General features: G+C 30.4%; 1 protein-coding gene across 1 annotated transcript; it reads right to left on the bottom strand.

The window, feature by feature from the left end:
* Positions 1 to 1,951: 1,951 nt before the first annotated feature.
* On the bottom strand, positions 1,952 to 23,636 carry LOC125775328 (homeobox protein prospero-like; the record flags this gene model as incomplete). Its single annotated transcript, XM_049448817.1, is given in 2 exon segments — positions 1,952 to 23,391; positions 23,492 to 23,636. Coding segments are annotated over 2 exon segments (325 nt in total), but the record flags the coding sequence as incomplete, so codon positions are not given.
* Positions 23,637 to 24,152: the final 516 nt, after the last annotated feature.

The raw sequence follows: 24,152 nt of genomic DNA, 5'->3' as shown, positions 1-24,152 counted from the left end.
AAATGTTGACTTTGTTCTTTAATGTTGAATTTATTCGGAGCCAAGTCAAGACCTTACTGTGGATTACTTATGGTCTCAGTCAGAAGAGTGATCCGTCTTCCGTGGTTTATTTACCTGATTTTGTGAAAGACAACAGTGCCTTTATTTGACTTTTTACCGAAAATATCGGTCAATGTGTGAGCTGATAATAGCATGTCTGAATGTCAAAAATGAGCTGGATCCGGTTAATACTTCCCTTAGCACCCGTATACCTAATATTAAGGTTTTCGAACTTCCGGATGGCTTTATGGCGTATATATTGCTCAAAATGTATAAATCGTGTGAAAACTTGCTGTAGATTTCATATACATAACTAACAAGCCTTATGTACCTGAAGGTATTATCCCGGTTTTAATCCTTGCACGTTACAAGAGTATGAAATGTTTGGTTGTACCCAAACTTATCCTTTCTTTACCATATATTAAAACTTAAATGAAGCGTGTAGCAGTGAATATAGAACGTAGTAGATAAATCTGCGATTAGAGAGGTTAGAGACCTAAGTATGATCAAACGTGGGAATAAGTGAAGATCAAATGATTTTTTTTGAATGACGCCATCCAAGATATGATTAAGTATTAAGATAATTATACATATTTATTCATTCTAATTATCCATTAACTTTTCAACGTCAATCAATCGTTATTTAAGTTTAGTAACCGATAAGCCTGGAGAAGAACATACTGAGGTAACATCATTACCATCCTGTCCTACATACATACCATATAACACATCGAAAATTATTTTTAGAAATAATTCAGCAAATTAAAACATAGTTAAGATCAAGCAAATTCCAGCTTATTCACTTCATTTGACTGTCCGCAAGTCGGGGATTAGTGTAGAATGATTAAAACCTGGCTCTGAGATAACTATTTATGCTACCGAAACTACCACTCTATCACATCATTAAAACTCGCTGTCAAACAATTTGCACCATTTTGCTAATTTCTCTGGAATTGTTTTAGCGACTTGGAAATTAATTTAATTTTAAAACGAATCCTTCCACATTTATTATATTGTTGTGATAATTTTAAAACTTAATTATTTTTTATTTTTCTATATAAAATTTTTTGTTTATAAATTACACATTTCTTGGAATTTAGTACCTTCTTGAAAAGACACGGACGTGAGGAAAATTGCAGATCGATATTTCATAAACTGAGGTACTAGATCGCGTATGTACTGACGTATTGGGTCTAAGCAACTGCTGACTAGAATAAATAAAATAGCTATCTGTTCTTTTTTGGAATAAAATAATGCAAATGAATTTGGGGTCTTATTGAGAAACTTGTTGATGTAAAAATGCCGCAGATTCCAAAAAGTGATCTGACAAGTGTATATACGCCCCATAAAGAGATTTTCTTCGACACGCTGTGCAAAGTGAATGTCGTGTGAGATCATAATCAAGACAATGTCCTTGTCTGAAATTAATTGAAACCAGGACGAATTACTTCCACATCCACCGGACCTGTTTCCAGATTTCAAGATGATGCTCTTTGCAACGATATTAAGCAACCGTGAAAATGTTATCCCCGATACGCAGGCTACTATTTAGAAGCAAAACCAAAGTGTTCAACAAAAAGGAAAAAGAGATAAGAGAATTCTTTTTTCTTTAAAATACCCATTTGTTATGTGCACATACATATGCAAGTTTCTATTAAAAATAACTCCAGTTTTTATCGACTTTCGCTTAAAAAGGTGCGAGAAATATCGATTGCCCACACCCAATGACACCATTTGGTTTTACTATTTTTATACGATTTTAAAACTTTATTTCTCAAGATGAAAATAAACAATATAATTTTTTGTATTTTACGTTTTTTGCAAATTTTACATAATTTCAATAAAATAATTTTTATTTATGATTAAAAATGTAATATAGTTGAATGTTGTATTCTTTTTGTTCTTATCTGCATTATTTTTCGCCGTTTTAGGGGTTCTGTTTTTTGTTTTTGTGTTTGTTTTTGTTATTTTACTTTTACTTTATTGTTTGAATCTAAAGTTGTCACTTTCCTTGGGTAAATACAACTTATGCATGTATGTATAATTTCTTTACATGTTTTTCTACATATTCCAAATATTCAATTTTGCTTACTTACAAACTTTGAAGCGACCAAGTTTTCGCTTAATCTATGTGTACAAATGTGTTGTGCTTGTGTGTGTTTTCGTGTCCACAATGAACATTTACAATTCAATGAAGATGCAAAGAACGCGCCTCCGAACTACAACTAAACTAGTTCCATGGCAACCAAGAATTCATTTTCTTACTAAAAAATTTGTATTTTGAAGTTCAATTTCAGTATGGAAATATTAAACTAAAATTGATGTAAAATTTTCATTAAATCTCATTATAATGTAAATTAGTTCGGTTAAATTCTGGTTACACATGAGCTTGGTAAACAATATTCAACAATTTGAACTCAATGACAAATATAATTTTTAAAGCCTTTCACATATTTGACTCCAACTGTGAATAGCTTCATAAGAAAATATCCTGGTCCAATGCGTTGTTCGTGCGAAAATGAACTGCGCGGAGTGAATTTCTGCTGGAACAACTCTTCTGTGTATTTCATTTATTTTTTTTTATTTGGCTTATAGCTCTTAGTGTTTCGTTTATTTCATTAACGTATAAAGCGATTTATATATGTATATATATAAACGTTAATCCTAAATTGTTTGTACTATCTCATGGAAATAATTCCGGTCTATTGCAGTTTAACTAAATAACTTTTTTATTCACTAATTGCCTCCTTGTTGTTGTAAGAGCTCAAACATAAAGTTCTCAATTAATAATGGTACACATATGAGCAATTCGAACCTAAAACCCCATTACTGCTTCAAAAGCTGCTTTGAAGAATGTGTTGATAAAAATGCACAATTAGTATGTTGGAAAATTACGAGTATTTTCCAACCAATTATATAATCAATGTTATGTAAAAATTTGAAGTGTGTACAAAATCCTAAAAATAGCATTAATGTCGTTTTTAACAAAATACTAATAGAAGATTAACCGTGTCTTACCATCAATTCTGTTGAAGATTTACATTTGAAACGTTTTAATGATCATGGAATTTTCGCAGCCGCTAATTTCACGAAACACATCAGACTCTGCCTTATGTTAACTTTTTGGAGCAAATTTTTTCGCAAAGTATTATAAAATTATCCTTATTAGTCATTCTTGACGGGGCCTGGTATGCTTAAGATTTCTTAATGTTTTTTTTTCTAATTGCTTATAATTAAAATTGTTAATTAGTTTTTTGACGTCAATCCAAAATGCGCTTGCTAGCACACTCTGCATTGAAAGGGTATCCTAGCTCCTTCGTTCAATTTAGTTAACATCCCTTTGTGTGAGTATTTTTTGTTTAAATATGTTTATTTTCGACCCAACTGAAAGCCTCAATATATCTCACCACGTCCTTTGATCTCAAGTTTTGATTTATTTAACGCCCGCTTGTACTCGTCCATACATAAATCTTACCCATGATTAATTTAGTCCTAAAGGGTTCTCATATTCTTATGCCTAGGGAGTTTACTTAATTTTTAATTTTTTTAATTAATTTATGTATACTCTATTTGAGTATATTATCAGAACATATATATTTTTTTTTTTACTTTTTGCTTATCTTTTTAAATATAGTTTTGTTTAGTTTTTTTTTAGTAGAGATTGCTGCCACATAATGGTAGAGTAACTAAAAATTAGGATTGGGTCTAAATTAAGCCGCTTTGCGTGAAATCCTCAATGTGTGAGTTCCATACACTCATCTTCGTTTACATTACTTCGTTTTTAAACTTTTGAAGTATTTAAAATAAAGTAAGTCGTTCGTTGTTAACAAAGTATACACAAAAAGCGCTCTAATTCCGACAATTGAAGATTTTGATTTTTGTTTTGGTCTATTTTGGGCCCGTTTTAGTTAATCATTCATTCGTTTTCTACGATTCAGTTCGTTTTTAGTTTTTAATTTAATTTTTTAATTTTTCTAAAATTTTTCTGTTTTTTTGTTTGTTATTTTTATTAAAAAATCAACGTTTTTTAAGTATTTGTTTTGAAGGCACTTTTGATCGGACGATTTGGCCCATGTGCGATTTGTTTATGTTTCATTTTGGCTGCTCATGGTAAAGTTGGATGCTTTTGTGGTTGTTGTGGTTGTTCAATATTTGCTTAAAGTAATCATGAAAATTCCAAAGTGATTCCAAATGAATTTGCCAAAGGTATTGTCGAAACTTTTCTTATTATTCTAAAATTGTCCGCCTACTTCGAAAATTGCATTTTGAACAAAAAATCGGATGCCGGTTAGTTTTAATTGGTTTGTGTCGCCTTCCATATCAATGCTATTGCCTCTTAACGTTGTTTATATCAATGTAGATCCAGTTATTGTTATTTGGTTGCCTTGAGAATCGTTCAATTCTTCGAATTAGGGCGCTAAATGTACTATTATTTGTTTTTTCGATGGAGTTCTTCAAGGAGTATCATTTCAGTAATCAGAAAATGTTTCCTTGTGGAGACTTTTGGTCAGAATCAGCGTTGGCAGTTAACTGACGCCAATGAAAGAACTCATCTGGAGTTAATATGAAGTTGTAAAATTAAATAAACTTATTATACTTGTAAATAGGAGCCACACTTCTAACTCCCATTTGGTAGTGCTGTAAATAATATAACTCAAGAAACATCCGCGCTAAAGACGTTAAAAAACGGAAATCCGGTTATAAAATCATTTGTAAATTACTTTTGTAAACTGTGAATGAGAGCATGAAACCTCACTATGTAAGTATGTACGTCATACTATAGTTTATATACAACATATACATATGTATATAGTTTAATTAATAAGTGGAATTTTGCATTGTTTGGTATTGCTTTAAGCGGTTTTATGCTACAATACATACAGGTATGTATGTATGTACATTAAGTATCATGCCGGTAAGCAACGGGAAGAGCTGATGTGTTTCGGAAAGCAGGAGAATGTTCGAACTTGGTTAATATAGTACACATTTCGTTATGTTTAAATTAGACATAATTATAGATGTATGTATTTATGTATGAACAAATTTACATATGTAAATGCATATATGTATGTATGTATGTATGTTTAAATTGTAATCTCGTATGAATGTATGCTTATGAAACGTGTTACAAGATTACATATATACTTTTACTTACTTGATAACACACAATATACATACGTATTTATGTGTGTATGTGTACATAGATGTGAGTGACACGCATTTATAGTATGTAAGTATGTTTGTATGTATGTATGTATTTATATGTGTATGTAGTTTGGTGTATATGCATAAATCTGTACGTTAAATGTAGGTTTGTTATACACAGTTATAGGTTATAAAGTCATTGTTGTTGTTTTTGACTGTTTAGCTTTAGTGTGCACAATTGTATGCATGTATATTTTTCATAAAGCCAATAATATTAATATTAAAACTAGTTTTGTCTTTATTGATTTATGGATGTGTTTTATGTAATCTTTATAAGTTTTGCTTTTATATCGTATTGTGCACATTTGCATTATTATTGAGCTTCTTCGATTCATCCAAAAAGAGAGGCGTATAATTTTATGCCTATCCAGTTATACAATAATCATAAATGCTACATTTCTGTGTTTACATACAATTAAAAAGTAAGTTCAAGTAATTCGGGCTTAAAATTGAATTTTCCTTAATTGTATTTTCTTATCTGTTTTATCCTAACATAATATGCACACATCCCTCTAATATTTTACTTTCATTGTTTTTGTTTAGCTTTCGTTCACCTCCTCTCACTCATCCTAATGAATGAAGAATGCGTCAACTAAAGATCATTCAAGACGATGTCACAACATATAGGATTTTTATTTAATTACAATTGAACAAAATCGTTTCAAGATATTTATAATTTTTTTTTGTTGATTTTTGTTATGTTTTTCTTAATTAATCTTTTTTCGCAGTGTTTTATATTATTAGAATTTTGTTTGTCTTTTTGAATCGTTGAGCAATGTTTATATAAATTTTATTTCTCTTCTAAATTTATCAGTTTCTCTTTTGTTTCAACGTTTACTTATATGGTAATAACATAGAATACACCTCTTAATTTTTGCAATTGTTATGTAGATGTCGTTGAAAAATCTGTGATCAAAATTAAAAGTTAGGAGGATAATGAACAAATGAATATCAAAACGTTGTAACTTAGAGGAAATCAAACTATGTAATATACTTATAAATGTAAGCATATTGGTTAAAATGCACTGTGCAATATTTTCATTTTTGAAATCTGCTTTAGTAGTGGAATTTTTCTTCACCGATTTTGATTATGATTTTGAATTTTGTAAATAAAGAAAACATCTTTCGTCGGCTAACCGGCGACATTATTGCCTGTTCTTCGATACGTCTTCTATGAAATATTGGTTTACTTTATCATCTTGGCTAGCAAGTTCACCCGATTGGCTTGCTTTTCAATATCGAGCGGAAAGGTTCAGTCGCCGGTAAAAGTTGTCATTTATTTATTGCTTGGTTTGCTTTTTTTGATTTATTTCCATCATTTCTATTATATTTATTTTCGATAATTTTGCGATTACGGTAACTTTTGAATTTTGTTGAGATTTCGCTAATTTTGGCTTATTGTTGATATTAATTGGTTTGAATTTTGTCGATCACTTGAATTGTGATTTTAGTTTGGAATCGTTGCGATTGCTAGTGATTTGGTTTGCTTCCGGTTATGCTCTTATTGTTGTTGATTTCAGACTGCTATTTTTATTTGTTGAGTTATGTATATTGTTTTGTTGTTTTGATTCCAATTATGGAAAATATAATTTAAGGCAGATGTTCTGTTTTGATAATTTAGATGGTATATTTGTTCGCAGAAATGGAAGTAATCTAGTTGGATGAGAAAAATTAGGGTACAGACTTGGGAGAATTCTTAAGTGTTTCATATAAACACGTTGGTCAATGCGAATCGATATAAAAACGCAAACAAAAAATTTTTTCAAACATCGAAACTTTAATTTTATTTCACCAGAGTGCCGTAAATAAATTGAAATAATTTTCATTTCTTGTAACCACGTTTGTTCGTTTTGGGATTCAAAAAATGTTTTTTTTAGATTGTTCACAATAATTTACACTTTTGTTATTCTTTTAATTTATTTTGGGTTTTTTCGTTTTTATTTTAATTTTAGTGTTTATGTCGTTTATTTTTGTTTCTTAAAGATAAGGCGCGAAGGTGCTTAAAATAAGCTTGTACTTTTTTCGTGATATATTAAATTTTTTCCATAGTTTCTCATATTTGCCCATAAAATGCATCTCAATTTTTCCAGCGCTTTCCACAAATTTTGTTTCTACGAAATTTTGACTTCCAAAATTTGGTAATTTTTTAAGTAATTTTTGAGTTTGGTTTTTGGTTTTGCTTTTCATTTTAATTTTAGCTTTTTTGTTATAATTTTTGAATATAGTTTTTGAATATTTTTGTCCTTGACTTACACCGAGAGAGAATTATCCAAAGGTGGCCGAGAGGTTTCCTGAATTTAAGTTCCAGAATTTGTTGTAATATCCATTTTTGATCCTACATTAAGTAAATCGAGTTCCAATTATACGCTCTTCCGCTAAGTTTGTCATGTTAAAAGTACATTTAATAATTTTTAATGTCGCCGTAATGTCAAGTAAAGTGAAAGTTTTTAGTAAATATCTGTATTTGCGTTTGATTTGTTACGATCAACGGGATTCGAACAGAACTGAAGCTGGTGGTCAATCAAAAAATATGAAAAATTCTGCCTGTAAATTATAATATTGAATATTTCAATGTTTACTTTTGCAAATTTTCACAAATTTTCTGTGATTTTTGTTTAACGAGTACTAGCTGGATTTCCAATATCAAACATATGTATATATGTTCCGTTGACATGTTTAGCTGAAGATTCTTAGATGTCGGAGCTGTACGCCAGAGGATGTAATACAAATTTATATTTTTTGTATCAAATAGCTTTTGCTTGTTTTTGTTCCTTCAAAATTTTGTAAATTTCTATTTTCCTTTTTCGTATTATTTTATTTTGTTTTTGTTTATTTTTTTCAACATTCAAGTCCGAAAATGTACCTAAAGTGCCTAAAAGTACGTCTAAATTGTCAATTTCCTTTTATTGTATACTCTCTATACTCGTATAATATATAGGAACATTACCGAAAGTTCTCGTGTTTCTTACTAGTTTTACATCTTACACCTAAACATATCAATTAAAGTTAATTTAGGTTATAATTCATTTAAATTAGTTCAACTACATTTAGTTTCTTTTTTTTTTGTGTATACACCCTCCAACGTCTCCCTTAAGCAATAGATGTCGCGCTCTCTACATCCGTTAAGAACATCAGGGGTCTGGTAGATTTCACGTAATCTCTTACATTTTCTCAATCATTTCAGATTTGTCTCATTTTTTGTTCCATGTTTTTGTTATTTATCGCTAAGTCCGGGAGTTTTCATCACTTCTAAATGTTCGCATTTTTCACAAAGATTTGCCAAAGTTATGTCCAGGATTGCTTTTTTGTTATCAAAAGTTGGTTCATCTTTCTTACGTATTTGTTCAGAAGCCACTTCTGCTTATTTATTTTTATTATATTTTAGTTTTAGTCCACGGAAGTTTATTTTAATATTACTTATTTTATCATTACTTTCTCCTTCTTTCCTTGAACTATCTAATATAACGAATTTATGCCAAAATCTTTATTTCAAGCCGAAATTTTTATTATCAAAACTTATACATTGTATACATACATATATGTACAATGCCTTCTAAATCGTGTTAATATTTATACGAAATTCATGAGGGAATTATAAAAAAACTGACAAAAACAGAAAAATAAATTAATGTCTAAAAACATACTTAGATAAGTCGTAAAAATTTAAACATTTACATACTCAATACACACAATTCCAGATTGACTAGAACCAAAAAGAACCTTTGAAAATAATAGACATACATACCAATGTACTTGTTCTCTGCAAGTTTTTCATAGGAAGTGTACACATAATTCAAAATGGAATGACATACGGTCTAATGAACTGATTAATTCCATTATATTGCTTAGCAAACATTTAAAACATATTCATATATGCATATCATATATGTATTAGTCAGTTAGGAGTCAAAAAATTACGGAAGATTAAGAGGTAATGTATGTATGTAGTACTAAATTTTCAGTTCAGTCAAACTGGAATTGCTTGGTGTTTTAACTTCATTTAGCCAAAATATGTAATTTCGTGCATTCTAGGTTATTTCTTTATGATTTGTGTGGTATTTTAATAAATACTTCGATTTTCCAAATAAAAATATTATTTACCTCAATCGTTGTATGTGTATTAATGTAAAAATGCTAGAGAAATCTCTTATCAGGAGTTATACAACAAGTAAGTGTTTGCTTTGAATTCTGATACATACACAGAACGACATCCATATTTGAAGTCCATAAACTATGATATTTTGTGTGCGATTGCTAAATAGCGACACTACTGTATTATTTTCATTAACTACACATGTCGTGTGTACTTCGCGATGATTTTACATGCCTTTAATCTTACTTTGAAATGACGACCTGACGCCAGCATGATAATTCTTTTGATTGAGAAACGATTTGATTTAACAATTTTTTCGCATAAAATGTGTGTATATGTTTCTTTATAAAAGCCAAATAATAACTGTTGTTCAAAATATAAGTTCTATATATGTAGTATGTGGTGTATTCGTAGCGTGACGATTATTTTTCGCTACATGGTCTTGTAATGATTTCATGATTTCACTGATGCCTTTAATACTGTATATATGATTTTTTATTGAATATATACGATTTTATTGAAGGAAGGAATCATATCGGATTTAGTAAGTATTTATTTCTGTTTTCTGTTGTTGTTTTGTATGTGTTTTTTGATATTTTTGAGTAATTGGGTGTGCTGAACTTAATCCAATGTCATTGTGGTTCACTGTTTGCTGTTCGCTTCTCTTTGGGCAACCATCGCTGTATTTTTGTCCTGTCGGTTGGTTATATTTTTATGTATTACATTGCCTTGCCAATGCGTTTAGCTTATAAACGAATCTATTATTTTGATATATGTTTTCTGTTGTCTTATGAAATATGAGTTAATGTAGGAATGAGTTTATTTTTCACTGATTGCAAATTGAGAGAGAGTATGTGCTGATTTGGAATTTCGCTTGTAGTCCAAGCTTTTAAGTGAAATAAAATAGTTTCAGATACGTCTGATTTTGAAACACAAGCAGTTGGATAATAATTTGTTTTTATATATAAAGTTGAATATAATATTCCACTAAGTTTTTAATGCATTAAGTTTCAAACTAAAGACTTAATCTTTGCCAAGATAACATATATAAAATATTGGATAACGGTAATATTTTGCTGTAAGTAATACTAATTGGCATAGTTTTTTAGTTATTTCGCTTGAAAATTCGTATTTCTCTCAATTTGTTAAATTTTGAATATCAGCTACTGTTTATATGGCAAGCAATAATATATTAAGTATACATACTTACTTTACCTACGTACCTAGTAAGAATATTGTTATATATGGTTGTGTTATTTGGTGTCTGTTTATGTTTAAATGACTGTATATTTAATGTTTCACTTATTGCATTAATAATTTTTGGAAGATTTACTCCTTTTTCTGAAATTCGCAAACAAACAGTTTCAAAATGTTCAATGTTCAGTTGCATGCAGCATTTTCAGCTTTGCTTTTTAGGGTTTAGTTTTTCTATTTTGTTTTTCGTTTTTTTTTTTCATTTATTTTAATTAAGTTCTTGTTTAATTAGCTTGTCTTAAACTCTTACATTGCATTTATGTTGTTAATTTCTTTAACTACACATTAACCTTATAAAATGCTTATTTCATAATAATATTCTTTGTAGAAATGTTTCGGCACTATTGTTGGAAATAATTAATTGATTATTTTGTGTTTATAACGTCCTTCCTTTTCAAAAAAAAATCTTAAGGGCCAATGTGTTTGTTGTTTGAACTCATAATACTTACAAAATCATAATATATAAAGAAAAAAATAACTGTATTACTTCTTCTTTTTGAATTTCCTTGATTTACTGTTGGATTGTTTGTTCATCTTTCTTTCTCCGCATATAGAAAGTCCAGGTACTGGCATTTAATTAGAGAAAGCTCAGACATCTGTCACGGTAGACTGAGAGCCAGTTTAAACTTGAAGTGTAAGCTTGACTTATATGCACGCCTTTGTGTGCAAACGTTGGGTAGTTGGTTCAAAAGCGAAATGCTCTATTGAGCTCCCAGCACTTCATGAACTTCCTATATGTGTTGAAACTCATTTCAATATTAACGTAGTTTTCGGGTTTGATCTGGTTTTAACATAAAGAAAAACGATTGTATTGACGTTTCTAACATAAAGATTTGTTATTGTATTAATACAACTGAAATATATTTGAAACTAATATGGTTGTTGTAACTTCGACTGATTTGCTGGCATAGGTCGCCCGCTATGGTACAAGTGTCAAGAGTGCTACCCAGCCAGCTTCAGTCACCTTGGTTCCCTTGTGGTAATGGTATGACTTCGATGCCTCTGACGTCCGCAGTTCGTCTCAGTCATACCATCAACCGTTAGCTATTGTAAAATGAATTGGTAAAACTCGCGCTCAGCCTCCTCGTGCGTTGTTGCGCCTTCGGGTGGGCTATGAAGGAGCGCCAACTCTATGATATGCTATTGTAAAATATAAGCAAAACGTTTGCAATTGGCTCACTTATGTGTTAATATTGGCTTAGTTTATATGTATGTATGTATGTACTCACATAAATTGCTGTTCATCTACATGTTGCAATACTTTAGATTTTGATTTTGTTGTTGGTAGTTTAGAATGAACATTTTCTATTTCAATATATATGTTTGTACGTAGAAGTGTACATTGTGTGTTATGCTAATTTATTTATTATTTATTTCACTTCGTGTTGTTTTCTTGTTTAGTATGTTTCTTTATTTATTCTGTTTTTATACATAAACTATTAAAATATCTGATCACATTTGTTTGCAGTCTCTGTATATAATATATATGTAGATAATGTGTTTTTATCATTCATTTCACACAATTTGTTAAGTTACATCTTAAGAAATGTGTTAATCTTTTGGCATGATTCTTTTATTATTATCGATTAAACTAAAAAGAAATTTGTCAATAGAAAACATATTTATCGATTTATTCTAATATTCGGCTACTGTTTTTCCGATTTTAAACTTTCTTTTTACACGAATTTTTTGTCGTACATTTTGCTGTTGCAGATTCCTGCGCTATTGCGTTTTTCTTTTGCTTCTGAAGATTTAACCAATTATATTTGGCAAATCCTGTACTCTTGGATTTTAAAATTTTACTCTCGCTCTGACAATTTTTTGTAACGCCCACTATGTTGTGTGTGTATGTGGCAGCAACTGAACTGAAAATGCTTCTGTATTGAAAACTTCACTGGGCTATTGTTGTGTTTATATATTTCTATTATTTTACTTTCTTTTTACTATAAATACATTGTGATTGTACTATTGCGGTATTTGTTTTTGTTGGCTATGGCGATCGTCAAGCATTTGTTGAGTGCTCCTGCTAATGTATATTCTAAGGGGGGTATATTCATATACTTCTTGTACATATGTACATACAGACTTGCTGGCCAAGAGCTGTGGCAAGTCGTAAGGACAGCAAAAGATTCGCGTGGAAAAAAATTTATTATTGCCAATTTATTTGGTTTATGTAGTTTGTACCTGTTGTAGTGCACCTAGACTATCGACAGCTTTGTTGAGTAGTCTAAAGTGCACTTGCTTATAAAAATTATATCTAAGTCACTGGGCTATTGCATTGCTTAATTTACGTATTATTATTCTCATCAGTTTATTGCTATTTCATTTGTTTGTGTAAACCAAAAAATTGTTGCAACTTTACTGTTTACGATTGCCCTCTGTATGGCCAATAAGTCATTGTATTCTACCTACCCCCGAGACTGCCATAGTATTGAATCGAATCTTTTATATCTGTATATATGTATGTAAGTAAGTTAAGTTTATATTTAAATGAAAGGAAAACTAAATATTCGTTCAAAATGTTTGCAGCGTTGTCGTTGTATTAAAATTTTTTGACAACTTTTCTAATGAAAATTATATTTGTTTGTTGCTTTAACCATCTCAAGACACTAACGGTGAGTTGATACGAAAAATTGCCAGTTTTGTCACGCAACTGATTTGTAGTACACATGTCTGCCAATTATTGATCAATTGTGAAATTGTTCAAATAAAATCGAATTTTTTAAAAAATATTAAATTAACAGCGCTTTTATCACTTATTTTCTGCTGATGTTGAAATTGGTCTTATTGTAGCTAATTTTTTGTTTTTATTGTTATTTTATGTATTTCATGCTGTTAGATGCAGCATACGGCGCGAAAACTGATCACGAAGGAAGTAGGCCTTCTTGTCGATATTATTCGGCATTCCAATGTTTTCTATTTTGCTCAGTTTTGGGCTTTTTTCATATTCCTCATAATTCAGTTTTCGTTGTCGCAGAGTTTTCATGTTTCTTTATGCCCTTTCAAAGAGCAATAAATCAAATGAGAATAAATTGGTTGTTGTTTAAAAAAACTGAAAAAGTTAATCTGAAAATAAGAATATTTTTTTTTAGTGTTGCATGCATATATTATGATATTTATTAGTTATTATTTTGTATTAAGTTATTCATGGCTAACTCTCTCTAATCACATCTTAGCTTCATTTCCCCTCTGCGTGGGCATTCGTATAATGTTTCTACTTCATTTTTCTTTACTGTATTTCAATGCTATTTGTTCGTTTAGTATAAAAATATAAATTGCTTTATAAAACTTTATGTTGGTATTTTTAAAATTGTACTATAAATTATTCCGGTTTTGAAATGCCGCCAATGGCGTCCAAGGAAAAGCCCCCAAACAGTCCCACTGTACGACATTTTTCACTATTGCAACTAAAATGGCACAGTATTCCCATGGCCCCGGATCCAAGATCCAAGTCCACAGTTCGTTTGTTTAAGTCTATTAATATTTCTTTAATTTTTTTTTATTTTTTTTATTTTTTTTTTTGTATAGGAAATGTTTACTATTTAATACACTTTTTTCTATGTTGATCTTTAACCACATCTATTACAAAACACGAAATGAGGATGGAGTAACAGTGAAATTAAGAGCTTGATATGAGTGCACGTGGTCTCCGTCAACCAAACCTTTGGTTCGGTGGAGGTGTGCAGTGTTTAAGTTCCAATTGGTTACTTCGTATTGTCATCAACTTGTTTCGAGTTGTTATATTAAATTAAACATATGAATATGGAGCTTTGTTTCTAAGTTGCATAAACATTGTTTTTCTGTTTGTAAATATGTTAAACATTTTGTTGAGAAAATTAAAAATATCACATTCGAGTTGTGAATGTTCCCCTGGGCTATTGTTGTTGTCTTAAACTAAATTCAGAAAATTATTTATATGTTATTGTTTGTTTTTGTATATTTTGCAACTGTTGAATGGTTGCAAGTATGGTTTTACGCTTTTAATCTTCAAATTCAACGACTTAAGTGTAGCAGTTCTTTTTCATTATTTTCATTTTTCTGTTGTTGTCGTAACTACTAGTTGTCTTTTTAATCTTGTTAATCTTGTATCAATTGGCGTGGTTTTGCTCTTTTTTTGGTGCTTTTATGCAACTTTTTATTTTCTCATTTCGTGTTATATGAATATATATCAATTGAATTTCGAATTTTTTACAGCCGAAACATTATTTTCCATAATTTAATTGGCGCTAGTGCAGACATCCTGGATTTTAAGAGAAATCTCTGAATGTACATTATTAGTTTTCATAAAAGAATACTTCAAATAAATAAAACTCTATTGGATAGAAAACGGTTTTAATCAGTTAAATATAATATTTCGTTAATTAATTTAGAAGAAAGAATCTAAAGACTCTTAACTTGTAACCGTAAACCTTAGTAGACAAACTTTCCAGAATAGTAAAGTGGAAGCTGAAAAGTAAAGTAAAAATCCAGTGACAACTGGCACCTAGCGCTTTTTCAATTTTGATAATTTATAGTTATATATGGTTTACTATATTTTTATTAATTTGTATCTGTTGAAATAAAAAATGTTGGTTGAATAAATGAAATTAATGTTGAAAAAAGGATGCGCAATGTTGGAACAGTGCAACGCACGCCAAAAAATAGGATTTGTATACATAAATTTTTTTCAAAACTTATTCTGGTTGAGCGCACAGTGGGTTATTCCTGGATTCACTGTGTCTCTCTATTGCGTGTTGAACAGAAGATTAACCCTCTGTGAGGGTTTAATGGATTTCTTTTTCAAATTTGTTTCTTGGTTTCTTTTTGCTTTGCTCCAAGAATATTTTGCTTTTGTACGCTTGCCAAATAAGTGATAAAAATTCCACACGCTTTATCATTTAAATTTCGATTGCTTTCCCTACTGCACATAAGTGTGTGTGGTTATGCCAAAGTTTTACAATTTCGAATCGAATCGCGTTTGCTACTAAAAAAACGCAATTAGTTTTATTTTACTTTTTTTGACAACGAGACTCTTTCTTTGTATGTTGGTTTATTAATTATTTTTGGTTTTGAATTTGTTTGTTTTTACACTTTACTTTTTACTTATCGCTTCATGTGATCAGACTTTTTCTAACTCAGGATGTTGAACGTCAAAATAAAAAGCAAAAGTATACTTATTATTTTAATGCAACAATTTTTTATAAACTCTTATGTGTGTTTATTCGCGTAGCATTTTTGTAATCGAAACTGTTTGTATTGCCAAAACTGGAGAACCGTTAGTTTTTGGTTTGCTCTCATAAAACTGACAGTTCTCAATTACATGATATACCATATATGCACTGCTTGTACTCGTAGTTTTCCAAAAATGGTTGAAACACCTTGAAACTGTTTGTGTTGCACAATTAACACCGTCAGCGGAGTATTTTCCTTTGTGTTTTGGTTTTTGTTTCCTGTTTAGAGTTAATAATTTGCTTATCATTTTAATTTACTAATTACTAAATTTACGGCATTAAATGGTTAATTGTAATTATTTTGAGTGGAGCATTGCGGGATATTGTATGGGATATTAAGGAGCGTATGGATGGATGTGGGGTGATTTCACTTTATATAAAAATGTGGCTAATACAGTACCGCATTGTTTGTTTAAGTACTCTGTCATCGCTTCTAGTTAAAAGAGTTTTCATACTAGGCTTTTTATACCGTTATTATTCCCGACTTCTCAGGTTGCTTATATCTTTTTTTTATTTAATTATTAATTTTTTTTTTTAATTTTTTTTTCTATTATTTTTTATGTACAAAGTATCCAATTATGTATTGCATATATTAAATATTGTAGTTGTGAGTGTATGTACGATTATGTATACTGAATGCTATGTTTGTAGCTAATGGTTTCTCCTCATTTTTGGTTTTTGGATTTAACATCGTCTCTATTAATTGTTAGTTTCGTAAATATTGTGTTTGCTTTGCTGTTTTTTTGGTTATGACGACCGCATTGGTTGTTTATTTGTAATTCTTTGATTTGTTTTTGTCATCTGTGGCAAACTTTCTTCGTGATGATTCTTCACAGATTTTGATATCGGATTCTGCTATGATAGTGATATCTGCTTAAGTGCAGGCTTACTGTATATTCCGGTTAACATTTTTGGATTAAATATGCTTGGTTGTTGTTGCCCAAAGAATTAAGTTTTCGAAAACTTTTAATTCAAATAAACTTTTGTTTTCTGAAGTTTGGTATTTTAATAAACTCCTTGTGTTAAAATATTTGTGTTTAGTTTGAGTATAATTGTTATGGATGATCATCTTTCAAAGTGTAAACTGCATCGCTATAAATGTGAAACATGAAAGTGTTTCAAAGAACACTAATTTAGACCGTTATTTTATGCCATTCTTTTCCATTGAATACAAAACAGATATTAACAAAATATTACAAACTGAAATTCCAAATTTAGCCAAACGATTTTTTGTTCACAAAAAAGGAAATTACTTTTTAGTTCAGATGCTCATTTGAGTCGGTGAGTTGCCTTTAAATTATTTTAAATATTTATAGGCTATTTTATTTACATATTTATGTGTACAGCATTGACAAAAGCCGTCTACACATATGTATGTCGCGTAAAGAATTGTTTGGGTTCTCCTAAGAACTTCTCAAAATGGAACCCTGCTTTTAGAACTTCTCGGCAATAAGTTTAATGCTCACGATTTTTGAATTTTCAAAATTGTTTCATAGAAAACTTAAAGAATTTTGAATTATTAAAAATGTTATACCCAACGATGCCAATATTTTTAGTTGTTTGCTTTTAAAGATAATTACGGCAACTCTAATTATTAATTGAGAATATAGGAACTGAATAATGCATAATTTGAAAAATGCCTAAATTTAAAAATTTTGTGGAATTATCGGTCCATACTTTAAACAGTACCTGTGAAAAGTAACTAATTATTGCATTCGCCAATAATTAGAAAATTTTAATTCAAATGTAGATTGCGCTGTTGGTGTCATGCCATATATTTCAGACCTCGCCAGATCCAATGGCCGCAAATACATCGATGTAATTACATAGGTGTGCTTTGTTGGTGTGTTCACTTGGAAGAATAATTTCGAAACATAATAGAAAAACCAAAGAAAATAGCCAAATTTTGTTGTTTATGTATTTTTGTATTTATTGTTGTATTGTTTTTGTTTTTGTTTTTCTCTCATTTAGTTCTTCTGCCGTTTGCTTTTATTTTTAACTTATGTAATAATCGTAATTTAGTTAAGTAACTTAAAACTTTAGGTAAACTATGTATGTATGTTTTATTTTGGTAAGTGAAAGCTTGTTTCTTGTTGTTGTTGTTGATGTTGATGTTCTAATGATTGTAGCTGACACAGTTTCTCACAAATGTCTTCGTAGTCGCTTGGGCTTCAATCTCATCAAATATTGTTCTTATTGTAGCATTATTTGTTTGTATGTATGTATGTATGCATGCGCGTACTCACGTTTGTACTGCTATAAGGTTACGATTTATTTAATGAATTTATCTCTTGCAGCATACTAAAATACTTTTTTTAGTTTTGTCTATCAGTAATACATATGTACGAAATTTATGGTTCTTACTGATTTCGTTCTAAATACTAAAGTTTACATATATTTCTCAAAAAAATTTAAATCAATTCAACAACTTAAAGTTTAGCGAGAAATAAATTAACTAAAGAACTAAATTAACTTGAGTACATATTTTTATTCTAATGCATTATTATTTGCAGTAATTTTGAATTTAGGAATTTTCGATATTTCGTCAAATTTTCAAATAATATCGTATATAAATTTTGCCTAAAGTTTCATCCAAACATTATATGAGTTATAATTTATTTTCTTTTCTTTTGTCTCCTTGACGTTTATTGTTAAAATGCCTTAAAATTTCCTAAAAGTTTTTCTTATTATTTTTTAACATAGTGTTTTCCAAATTTCAATTAACTATTTTTTACAAAAGAATTTTGTATAAACGCCTGGGAGTCGTAATTCAGAATAACTCTGTTAGGCGCCTATATTGGTTTGTTCCGAAATAATAATGAGTTCTCCTCGAATTTTTATCACAAAATCAGTTACATTTGTAGTTTTTTCTTTATAATTACATTTTAAGCCAAAGAAACATATTTCACTTTATTTTTGTCATAAATTTAGTAAAGGCATTAACAATTAACGATTGAGATTCGAAATTTGTCACTGCAGCTGCATAAAACAATCTAAAAATTATTATTTTTTATCATTAAATTACTCAAACTTAGCATACAAATAAATGAGAAATCAAAAATATTACATAATTATATAATTATTTTCCGAATTTAAATTTTTTTAATGTTTGAATACTTGTACAAATGTACTTTTACATACAAGGAAACTTACCACGTGCCAAAATATTTATGTGATCTTTACATTCCTTCACAAAATATGCCAATTATCAATTAAAAATACTCTTGCTCTCATTTTCGCCCTTTGTTTTAAACTCTTGTTGGCAGCGGTGTATTAGTGTGAGCCGACGATTTTACAATACCCAAACATGTGAACACAAAAATTCAAAAACTTATTGGATTATAGATATTAGTTAAATTACAAAAAAAAAACACAGCAACGAAGATAATTTGTAAAGAAATGGTTGATTACAAAATAAATAAGTAAACGTTTCAAGTGGTTCAACAATTTTTAAATTTTCGAAAAAAATCAATATTGTATTGTAAAACACTGACAAAATATTTTTTTATTTTTAGGTGTAGAAATTCTTTTCTGATCTCTCAGCGGTATCTTAACACTAGGCCTGTAAGCTTTTCTTGCCGACGAAACTGTTTTCTAGTAGATGTCTCTGCTTTTCTGTAGATGTGAATATTTAAAACTCTACTATATATTTTCATTTGGATGGGTTATTAAAGGTCTTGAGTCCTAACTCGACAGAAGCGACAAAGGCAAAACTTTGGATGTTTAAACCGCCTTTACTTTATTTTTACGTCAAAATATACTGAGGGTTATTGAAAGCTTATATTGGTACTTAATAATTGGACGTAAGTTGCTTAAAGGACTTAAAATAGAACACAGGAGATCTACTGAACTACTCGCTCTTAGCAAAGTTCATCTTGCCGAAATAATATGGGGTCTTAGTGGACATAATCCAATATGCATTCATACGGACGCATGTTGTATAGAGGAGGGTTTGATGGAGCATCCCTGCACTTTCTTCTCCATTATGCACCCTATTCAAGACCGAGGTAGAAACACCACCAGTCTTACCTTCAGCGGACCAGAAGCCATAGTCGAAAGTGGCATTAGCCGTCTCGATAATTTTGTGATAGTTGATTTGTCGATTTCCAAAGGTGTTCTGCTCTATTCCATGGAGTCCACAGGAACCGGCGCTCTAAGCTTTCTAAGTGAGATCCCTGTTACAATCGACCTTTTAATGTAACGTAACCTACTCAAAAGGTAATAAATACAAATATAATTTAGATCGCTCAACCGCCATCCAGTAGTCAGTCCTATTTTTATTTGACCGATTATACCCAGTGTAGTTTTAAGTAGTCTTAAGCGAATAAATTAAAATGCAAATTAACAAAACACACACGAAATCAATTTATGTTACATATATTTGGTTTAAATGAATAAATAATAGTTTATACAATATAATGCTTGCTAAATTAAAGGCAAATCTTTGAAAACTTAATAATTAAGAAACTCTATAATTAGGTATGTACAGCTTAAATATTTTAAATAATCAAAAGTGCATTCAACTTAAATTTAATTGCTTCATATTAACTAGATTAAAATAAAGAAAAGACTAGTGTAAACGTGTACAATGTGATGCCCTATTATTTATTAGTAATTAAAATAGAGTAATTGTGAGTCCAGGTGTCAGTATTGGTGGAAAATGTAATAAAAATTAAACAACAATAGCACAAGTCGCAAAAAGGATATCGAATAAAAGGCCTTTCTTGTAGAAAACAATGTGCTGTTACATTAATTAGAGAGAGTGTTTTAGAACCACTTTTAATGTAACATTTGAAAATTGTAGTGTTTTTTACAAGAAAGGCCTTTACAATAATATTGTGAATATTGTAAAAAGTCGGCGTCAATTTGAAGAAGAGTTTTCAACAAATTGCTTTTCACACACTGATACACTAACATAGCATGCGTAAGCAGTGAGAGATTAAGGGGGAGCCTGATTTAGAAGCTTCAAAAAATTGATCTTAAATCCTTTTAAAAATAATCTAAAATATGTCCCGAAAGTTTTCGAAGGGAATTTTAAATATTTTCGAAGCTAGAAGGAAAATAGTGACCGAGCGCCTAGCAGATATGTGAGCGATTGGGCAGACAGCGAAAACTTTGACGCGCGATTTCTCGGTTATTCATTTTTACGATTTTCCTTAATTGGCAGGTAGGATAGAAAAAAACTAAACGTCGTATGGAATTGAGGCAAAGTTTATTATCTTTGGCATTAAATTATCTTCTATTTAAACTAAAAAAAACTAAGAAAAGTCAAGTTTGAACATATTTTTAAACAACATAAAGTAAAATTTTTGTGATCAAAACCCATTTTTTTTTTAATTTTTAAAAAATTTCTAAAAGTTTACACTTTTTTTGGAATTTTTTTAGTTTAACTAGAAGATAAATTATTAAAAAATATGAATCTCTTTGAATTTTTTGTTTCCGATAGAAATTGCGACCTGCATCCTGCCCGCCGTCCGACAAATGCACATGCGAGATGCATCGGGCAATTGCTTCCCAAAGGCAGAATATCAAAGATTTCGTATCCAAAAAATTTGTGAATGATGTTTAAATATATAACTATAAACCCTAGAAATTTTGCTTTAATCACTTATTTCTTTCCTTCCCAAAAAAATCCTCAAAAAATCGATTTTTTGAAGCCTCTAAACCAGGCTTCTCCCTTAATATGTTTAAATTGTTGTGTTTGGGTATACTCTTTGCAAGCACCAGTTTTCGTAGCAGCTAGAAGGCGCGATCAGTCAATGAAAATGTACGTGTAAGTGAAATGAACTACTGGAAATGAACATGGTCTCAATTCGCTCGGCGTTTCCCAGTGAACTGTGGTTAGGTACATTTCCTGCGATTTTTCGAGTTCCTCGTGAGGATTTTGTAAATAAGAAGTTTTAAGTATGTAATAGTATTGGACCTGGCTGGTAATACTAATAAATCCTACTGCTATATATTTTATTACCAGTGTAGGTATGTATGTACATATGTATATGCTATTAAATTATCAATGTTGCCTACCATAGGCATAGTGTGTGTATGTCGGTTCATATATGTACATATGTATAGTATATATGCTTATGAACTGGATGTATATTAGTGTGTGTTGTGCAACATGACTTGCAAACAAAACTTAATAACAATATATTTAATGGTAAAATTGATTTAAATCTCAGAATTACGCAATAAGTTATGGTCCGAATTCATATCTTGGCCCTTCCTAGCAGTTGCAGTTTACACTGTTGTGGTTATAGCTGATGTAAATAAATATTGTGGATATATGTATGCGTTTTCTGTTTTGATTTTTGTAGTGTCTATTTAAGAATGATCTCAGTGGTCCTCAATACCCGATTTACATCACATAAGGCAATTGTTTTTTCTATAAATGTATATGTTAATAGGTTTATGCAAGTGTAGAAAGTAATGCATACTCGTATGCACACGTATGTTTGTATGTATTGGGAGGCGTGTGTATTCTTCTATTGCTAAAGTTGTACTTCCATTCTTCGAAGTGAAGAACTTGAATGCAGCGTTAAAGAATTGTGTTTTCAATGTTTGGTAATAAAATAAAGCTGGAATTTCTTGTTGCTCATCATGCCGAAATGATTTGCAAAATACCCAACAATCGTTAACAATTAGGATCTTTCGTTTGCTTTTATAAATCTTTTAAATTGCCTATTTTACTTTTGTGAACGCAATTCGCGTTGCGAGAATGAATTCGAGAGGTAAGAAAATAATAAATATTTGCGAAGTTTACTTTTAGGATTTGCTTGCAGCATTTTGTTAAATTATCTTCATCGTATTGTCGAAATATTTTTGTTATATTCGTCAAAATTTGTTCGTTCGAAATTTCATTATTACCTGGTTCGGGCACACCTTTCATATATTTGGCGTTTCAATTGGAAAGGCGTTACTTCGCCAACATCGTTATATGAATATAACATACTTGTTTCGTATTCCTTAAAAGCCTAAACGTACTCGTATAGTATCGATTAGTTTCGTCGTCAATTTTAATACTTAGTGTGTTAGTGGTTTCTAAATTATCGTCATGTTAAAATTTCGCGCAGTAGTTTTCGTATTTCCATATCAAAATATTTATAATTAGGGTGTGAAATCAAAACTGATAGGTTGAACTTAATTTATAGTCGTCAAATTTTGTTGGTATGCTGTGCCTGCAGCCATGCTGGTTACACTTGCTGAGGCATTAGTTGGCGTAACTGTAACTGCGTTTGTTGCAAACGTTGTCATTGGTTCGGTTGTTGCATGCACAGTTGCTGCAGCTGATGTTGCAAGCGCTGTTGTTGTAGTGATTCCTGTCGTTAAAACTTTCGAAGATTTATTTGATTTGGATTTGCGTTTTAAATTTGTGCGAAGCATGTGAATAACGCGATTGCGTTCACTTTCCTCTTATTCCAATTGTTCCAAAAAGTTAGGAGATTTGAAATATTCGGGCACTGCATCGTCCATGCGAGATATGACTTTATAGATTGCCTTCTTCCACGATTGTTCAGTGTCTTTGCCACCCTGAATGGCGCGAAAGAATTCGCGCAGCGTTTGCTCTATCACAAAGCGGAAGTTTTGCGGTACCTTTACAAAACAACAAAAAATATTATCAATTATTTTTAAGGTCTTGAAATATTATTGCGATTTTTTTGCTATTTGCTCTTATTTATTTGAGTATAAGTACCTCAATGTGATTGTTGCGGTTGTAATGTAAGTTTAGAACACGATACAACTCACTATCTCCGCCAACATGAAGCTCATCGGCGCACTTGACACCCTCAGTAACCGCCTGGCGCGCGTACTTCTCCATTTGGATATAGTAGAATTCTCTGCAAACGTCAAACAATTTTATAAGAAATGTGTTTTGATGTAATTAACTAATATTCTATTTAATATCTGATGAGTAATTAAATGCCTTTGATAATTTTGTTCGAATTAACCCCTCATTCTTTACTATCGCAATTTGCAAGAATGCAGCAGAAGATATTTTTGCAGGTATTGGTAAAATTTTAGAATAAAAAACGTTGCGAAATAAATTAATATTCGCCTTTCTATAAAATTTGGTATCTTATTAACTTTTACTATAGGTTATAGACCCCCAGGTATTTATAATACAAACAACCTCAATTGAGGTATATAGTTCGTACGTAGTATGTATGTACATATATGTATGTCATATGAATTCAACCAAAGCGGATAAATTTGATCAACTAACACATTATTATTAGAAAAAACTTCTCTCAGAATTTCATTAAGGTATCTCCCATATTAACCGATATCTTCTGTAAAAACGTTTGCCATATGCACAGATCATGATCCACTTTTGACAATTCTTATGCTTGATT

Source organism: Bactrocera dorsalis, chromosome 2 (genome assembly GCF_023373825.1).
Source record: "Bactrocera dorsalis isolate Fly_Bdor chromosome 2, ASM2337382v1, whole genome shotgun sequence".
Classification (NCBI taxonomy): domain Eukaryota; kingdom Metazoa; phylum Arthropoda; class Insecta; order Diptera; family Tephritidae; genus Bactrocera; species Bactrocera dorsalis.
Note: the sequence above shows the minus strand (reverse complement) of the source record. Positions and strands in the feature narration are given on the sequence as shown.